Source organism: Capsicum annuum, chromosome 8, assembly GCF_002878395.1.
Source record: "Capsicum annuum cultivar UCD-10X-F1 chromosome 8, UCD10Xv1.1, whole genome shotgun sequence".
Lineage (NCBI taxonomy): Eukaryota > Viridiplantae > Streptophyta > Magnoliopsida > Solanales > Solanaceae > Capsicum > Capsicum annuum.
The window spans coordinates 90,539,655-90,547,359 of record NC_061118.1 but is presented as its reverse complement, the minus strand read 5'-3'; the positions used below and the strand labels follow the sequence as shown (position 1 = coordinate 90,547,359).

Here is a 7,705-nt window from a genome sequence, read left to right as displayed (position 1 = left end):
TCACTAACTCCGGCAAATATATTATAATGTAGTCTTTCTATTCTTATTTTTAATTCTTTACGTTTTTCAGAAATAATTTATTTTAGTTCTTTGTATTTTTGTATTTTATTCATTTAAACCATATTTATAATATTTTAGTGGATATCTAAATCTGATTTTATCATAATTAGGTGGTATGTGTCTCATTCTTCTAGATTTTAAATGGATTATTAATTCTGCTTCAACACTAGATATTAAGGTAATTTGGTAGGCTAATCTTTGTGGGTTTTCTTTTATTTTATTTAAACTTATATATTCTAAATAATTACTAATTAAAGATTCTTTAATTTTTCTAAAAGCTTCACTGTTTTTAAATGGTCTTCTCATAATTAATTCAATCCAATCTAAATTCAAATATACGCCAGCACAGATCATATTAGCTGGATCATTCAAATGCATTGGAATGTTCAGAGACACATCACTATGAATTCTCTCAACTTATATGAAAAAAATTTAATAGCTTTGGAGAATGAAAGGTTTTGGTCTTTTCATTTTCCATTTAATTAAATGTGTGCTAATTTAAGAAAAGGAAATGGAAGATAAAGAAGGTAAAGAAAATTAAGAAATAAATTGCAACAATAATGAGGGAAGAGAAACTGTAACATTAACTAATTTTCTCGAGATTTTTTTAACATAAAAAGAGGAAAATAAGTTAAAAAAATTAAGAAAATAGATAAATAGAAATGCTGATCATAGAGAGCGCCACATCAGCATATCTATGTTTCAGCTCTTTATATTGATTGATTATACTATTTACATATAATTAAATTTATTTTTTTATATGTGTACACTAAATGTTGAACCCTTTTTAATTTGTTGTATACTATTTACTTTTGAATTTTCTTATTAAAAATTTTGACTCCGCTACTATTAATCCTTACCATAAAATTTTTTTTTTTAATTTAATTAAAACTTTTATCTTACCCCACTCCTACCCCTTCAAAAAAAATTATTTTTTAAATTTAATTTCTTTTTTCTTATCTCACTTCACTTATTCTATTTGTTTTTATTAATTTATATTAAATATATATAAATGTATACATAAAAAAAAAACTTATTTTTTGAGAAAAATTTTCTTCCAACTAAGTGAAATAAGTGCAAATTAAAGTCATTTGCACTTATCTTTTTGTTTTGTTTCAAAGTGATATCACCGATCCCTGTCTCAGTAGCACCACCACCTATAATTTGTGGTGAAGCAGAAATGCTTGCAAACCCTAGCTTTCATGGCCGACCTCTGCAGTTCGTACCAACAGTTGTTTGTCGCAACGAACTGTGGAGGTCCTACCCCGCTTTCCCTCTACAGCTACACAACAGAAGAAGCTATCACTTTCTTGCTTCTTCAACACTGGAAATCAGGAGGAATGGAAGAAGAAAAAGAAGAAGCATTAGCCGAAATTCTACTCAATTCTCCGTAAGAGCTTCAGAGGATGCGTCTGTTTTAGCTGCGGATAGTGCTGGAGTTCAAGGTTCACCCTTCTCTGTTCGAATTCCCGTTGGCGATAGACATATAACAGTTGAGACAGGTCTTATAGGAAGACAAGCTAGTGGGGCTGTTACAATTAGAGATGGTGAAACTATTATCTATACAACTGTTTGTTTATCCGATGTCCCAAGTGAGCCTGGTGATTTTTTCCCACTTTCTGTTCATTATCAAGAACGTTTTTCTGCAGCTGGTCGAACTAGTGGAGGGTTTTTTAAACGAGAAGGGAGGACAAAAGATCATGAGGTTCTCATTTGTAGATTGATAGATAGGCCTTTACGTCCAACCATGGCCAAAGGGTTCTATTATGAAACTCAAGTACTTTCGTGGGTGTTGAGTTATGATGGTTTGCATCCACCTGATGCATTGGCAGTTACAGCTGCTGGAATTGCTATGGCTTTGTCAGAAGTACCAAATTCAGAAGTTGTTGCTGGAGTTCGAATTGGTCTTATTGGCGATAAGTTCGTCGTGAATCCAACCATTCAGGAAATGGAAAACTCCAAGTTGGATTTGCTACTAGCAGGGACCAAAAATGCAACATTGATGATCGAGGGGTACTGTGATTTTATTCCAGAGGACAAGTTGCTTGAAGCTGTACAAGTTGGGCAGGATGCTGTGCGGGGCATTTGCAAGGAGGTGGAAGGTTTAGTGCAGAAATGTGGCAAACCAAAAATGTTTGATGCAATCAGATTACCTCCTAAAGAGCTGTATAAGCTAGTCGAAGAAATTGCTGGCAGTGAGTTAGTGGAAGTTCTACAAATTAAAAACAAGATTCCAAGAAGAAAGGCGTTATCATCATTGGAAGATCATGTCATAAGCATATTGTCTGAGAAGGGTTATATCAGTACAATGGGAGCTCTTGGGTCAACTGAGATGATGCCAGATTTGCTAGAGGAGGACGAAGATGAAGAAGTGGTGGTTGATGGTGAAGTTGATGAGGGTGATGTTCACATAAAGCCAATTGCAAGAAAAACTGTGCCATTGCTGTTCTCTGAGGTAGATGTGAAGTTGGTATTTAAGGAAGTTACTTCCAATTTTTTGCGGAAACGGATCGTGGAGAAAGGTAAGAGAAGTGATGGAAGGAGCCCTCAGGAGATACGGTCGATTGATGCACGCTGTGGACTACTTCCTAGGGCACATGGGAGTGCTCTCTTCACTCGAGGTGAAACACAGTCATTGGCGGTGGTAACCCTTGGTGATAAGCAAATGGCGCAGAAGATAGACAATCTTGTAGATGAAGATGAATACAAGAGATTTTATCTTCAGTACTCATTTCCACCTTCGTGCGTTGGTGAAGTTGGGCGGGTAGGGGCCCCATCTAGAAGAGAAATTGGTCATGGAATGCTTGCAGAGAGAGCACTAGAACCAATACTGCCTCCTGATGATGACTTCCCTTACACTGTTCGTGTTGAGAGTACCATCACTGAAAGCAATGGCTCATCGAGTATGGCGTCTGTATGTGGTGGGTGCTTAGCTTTGCAAGATGCTGGTGTTCCTGTTAAGTGTTCTATTGCAGGTATTGCAATGGGTATGGTTCTGGATACAAAGGAATTTGGTGGAGATGGAACTCCACTCATCCTTTCAGACATATTGGGTTCTGAAGATGCATCAGGAGATATGGATTTCAAGGTTGCCGGAAATGATGTTGGTATTACAGCATTTCAGATGGACATAAAGGTAGGAGGAATTACTCTGCCAATCATGAAACAAGCTCTCTTACAAGCAAAAGATGGTCGAAAGCACATTCTTGCTGAGATGTCAAAATGCTCACCATCCCCTTCAAGAAAGCTGTCAAAATATGCTCCGCTCATCCATGTTATGAGGGTTAAACCAGAAAAAATAAACCTTATAATTGGCGCTGGTGGAAAGAAGGTGAAGAGCATTATTGAAGAAACTGGTGTTGAAGCTATTGACACACAAGATGATGGCGTGGTTAAAATAACTGCAAAGGATTTGTCAAGCCTGGAAAAGTCAAAAGCCATCATAAGTAATCTAACAATGGTTCCAACTGTTGGTGACATATACAGGAATTGTGAAATTAAATCTATTGCACCTTATGGTGCTTTTGTGGAGATTGCACCTGGCCGAGAGGGATTATGCCATATCAGTGAGCTGAGTGCAAATTGGCTAGCTAAGGCTGAAGATGCTTTCAAAGTTGGAGACCGCCTGGATGTCAAGCTCATAGAGATCAATGACAAGGGGCAACTTCGCTTAAGCCGACGAGCATTACTTCCAGATGCTGAGACCGAGAAACAAAGTACAAAGCCACGCAGTGCTAGCCTTCCAAATGACAAAGTAGTTTCACCGAAAACTCCAGACAAGGGTAAACCTAAGAAAGCTGTGGCTGTATCAAAGGATGGTGGGTGATTCAATCTCATTTTGACAATGTAGCAGGTGACTGAGAGCTGTCCTCTCAGTTGGATATAAAAGAGGATGGAGAGTTGAGAAGAATGAGTTATAATTGGATTGGCTGAAATTCAGACACTTGTTTTTTCTTTTATCAAATAGAGAGAGCGGTTATGATTGAAGCTGACATGAAAGCTAGCAGGTTGGTTGTGACGGGTTTTAGAATGGAAGAAAATGTAGATGCAGTAATTTTCTTGGCGATATATGCATCCCGTGTGATTAAGACTCATGGTTCTGAAAGCCCAGTACGCACGATCAGTTTATACATCCATGCAGCTTGTTTTTTTCTCTCTGCTGTAACCATTCTGAATATGATTGAAGTTGAGAATTGTAAGCTGCAGCAAACCATTCTGAATATGATTGAAGTTAAGAATTGTAAGCTGCAGCAAATCAAAAAATTTTCTGTTTCCACCAGAAGTTACTGGTTCAAACACGATAGTTTTTAATGTAATACCTTGAAGCTACCAAGAGATGATGTGATGTTGTTTCAGTTAGATTTGTCATTACGGGTTGACCCACCCCATTCGAGCTAGTCCACACGACTTTTGAGTTTGACGGATCAAATCGGATTGGTCCATCAAAATGATGGGTCAAAAAATGCCAACCCACACCATTACTTTGTGAGCTGCGGGTCTCATGGGCCAGCTCATTTTAAAAAAAATAATATTTTATAATTTAATTTTAGAATTTTAATAAATATAAATATTATCAGACAATATTATATACTTGTTAATCAAGTCTTCAACACCTCCAAAAATATTTCTAATAGCGAAATTAAATACCTTTTGACATTGATATCTTTTGAAACAAATAAAACTACTAATAAACCATCTAAATAGTTGCATGTATTTGATTTACGGATTGGCCCACGGGCTAGTCCAACTTACATTGCTCAAGCCACATGGGCCATGGATTTATTCGAGCCGGGCTAAAAAGTCTTGTTCTTAAACGAGTTGTAAAAATTAAAGTCCAATTTTATCAAATTACAGGTCAAGTTGAGCCGACTCAACGGGCCTAACCCATATTGACGATTCTATGTTCAGTCCTCATTTTGATATATAATTTATTTATTAAGAAAAAGGACTAGCTTGATTGTACCACCATTAATTCCATGGATACCTCACTAACAAGGGTTAAGCAGCTCCGTCCACCTACTCTAAAATAGAGTAGAATATAATACTCTACTAAACTTTTTTCTATCTCATCCCCTTTCCTTGTCAGCGTAGGTGATTTAAGGATTATCCCATGATCACTTAAACATGCGTTTATTACATTTTTACGTGCTAAAGCGTAGCACTTAGATTAATCTACGTCAATTAAAATAGCACAGGGCTCGAGATTTCGTCATTCAACTCTAAATGTAACTAGTGGAGCATGACCGATGTCAGTACGGGCTCAACATCAAGATATTTTGCCTATATACGAAAAATTAGATTGATATAAATTCGAATTATGAATTATAGAATATGAATATACAAAACATATTAACTACTTGATAATATTTTTCAATAAGTCAAATTATCTTACTAAATAATTATATATAACTTACTCATATAAATAACAAAATTTGATGCATTTTGAAGTTTAGAGTTAAATCATATTACTGAGATTTGCTATATTAAGTATAAAGTGTGAGATTAAAATTGATACAAGACTTGACACCTGTTGTCTAAAATAAAATTTAATTGTTGAAAAAGATAAAAGATTACCTAGTCATTGCATATTACATCACATGTGAGTTGCAATTAATAATTTAAAATTGCAATGTATTCTCCTACTAAGCCGACATAAAGATCCTTTACTTTCATTCTCCTTCTCTTTTATTTGTCAATTTGTTCTTTAAAGTTAAATTAAATTAATATTTTATATTTAAATTTTAAGTACTTAAAAAATTATATAAAAAAGAAAACTATAAGTTACGGTCTATCATATTAATTTAAGTTATTTGACTTTGAGAACACGATGAAGCATACTTATGTAGATGTTTTATGTAATTTTCAAATAATACACATTACTTTTCTTGTCCAAATTTTTATGGTATTGATAGTCAATTATATTTTAAAAATAATTTAAGTTTTTAATTATTGTGATTTATAATATTTTTCTTCTATTCCAATTTAAGTGATACCAATATATTTTTGAGAGTCAACCAAATATTTTATATCTTTAAATTTTTTAAGTTGTTGATTGTGATTTATAGTATTTTTACGTATTTTTTAAAAATATATAACATATTAAATTATTTTTAGATATTTTAAGTTGTTAACTATTGTAATTTATGATACTTCTTATGTAATTTTTGAATAATATATGTTACTCTCCTTGTACAGAGTTTTGTGTCGTCGATAGTCAATTATATTCTTTAAATAGCTTAATTTTTTAATTATTGTGACTTATAATATTTTTTTTTTAATTTCAATTTAAGTGATACAATGCTTAGATGACCACAATAATTAATTAGGGGTGATATAGTAAAATCACGATTGAAACAGCGAAACATAAATGTCTTAAATAACTTGCAACAACTAATTAGAAGTGACATAGCAAAATTACTATAAAAATATTTGTGAAATTTTTTTAGTGGACCTCATATAAGACGTCAAGTTAATTTAAAACATTAAGAGTTAATTTATCATTTTTATATCTATTTTACACTTTTTATTAAATATTATTAATTTTTTAATACTGAAATGACTTATAATAATTAATTAGGGATGATATTTAGTAAAACTATGGTTAAAACAGCTGAAACAGACATCTCATAAATGTCTATTTTATTTTTTAATTAAATATTATTAATTTTTTAATACACAAATGACTTATAATAATCAATTAAGGATTCTATAGTAAAATCACGGTTGAAGCAGCTGAAACAAACATGTCATAAATATTTATTGTACCTTTTTAAATTAAAAATTATTAATTTTCTTAATACATAAATGACTTGTAATAATTAATTAGGGATGATATAGTAAAATAAGAGATTGGATATTATTAATTTTTTAATACATAAATGACTTATAATAATTAATTAGAGGGTGATATATTAAAATTACGGCTGAAGCAGCTGAAACGGATATATCATAAATGCCTATTTTATTTTTTAATTAAATATTATTAATTTTTTAATATATAAATAATTTATAATAATTAATTAGGGGTGATACAGCAAAATCACGGAACAATCAACCTGCTAAAGCAGTCATGTCGAAACCACGCCGACACTGGCTCTTCTATAATATAGAAAATATCCAAAAGAATTTGTTGAAAATTATTTTGATATTGCTTTGTTCATAGAGTGAAGGAAAATTAATCCAACCTAAAACACAATTCTCTAAAAATCCATCTATTTATTTCATTAGTCGACAAATACAATCACATGTATAAGGCTAAACATGTCGTGAGCCCCTAAACTTAGCACAAACTTTCATTTTAGCACCTCAATTAGTCATTATTTATTTTAAACGCCTAAACTCGTATCTCACTATGTTATTTTGACACCTTTTACTGATATGACATAGTGAGCATAATACACTCATTGACAACGCATATGAGGACTTATTTTGATCAATTTTTATTTTATTTTCTTCATCTTCTTCTCAGAGGCGGATCCAAGAACCTCCACAGGGGTTCGAACTCACGATCAGCAGTAACATGACACGCATCTTAGGTGTGCTGCTCCTACAACTAAGCTATGCCACTAGTTTGTTATGGGGTTCCCACTTGTTAATATTTAAACCTATTGAGAATTTTTCTAATATAATTATAAGCCTTACGGTA

General features: G+C 32.9%; 1 protein-coding gene across 1 annotated transcript; it reads left to right on the top strand.

Annotated features, from left to right (window-relative positions):
• The first annotated feature begins 1,119 nt into the window (after positions 1–1,119).
• On the top strand, positions 1,120–4,415 carry LOC107838901 (probable polyribonucleotide nucleotidyltransferase 1, chloroplastic). Its single transcript, XM_016682151.2, has one exon. The coding sequence runs from the start codon at positions 1,241–1,243 to the stop codon at positions 3,884–3,886; it is 2,646 nt and encodes an 881-aa protein (XP_016537637.1). The 5' UTR covers positions 1,120–1,240; the 3' UTR covers positions 3,887–4,415.
• Positions 4,416–7,705: the final 3,290 nt, after the last annotated feature.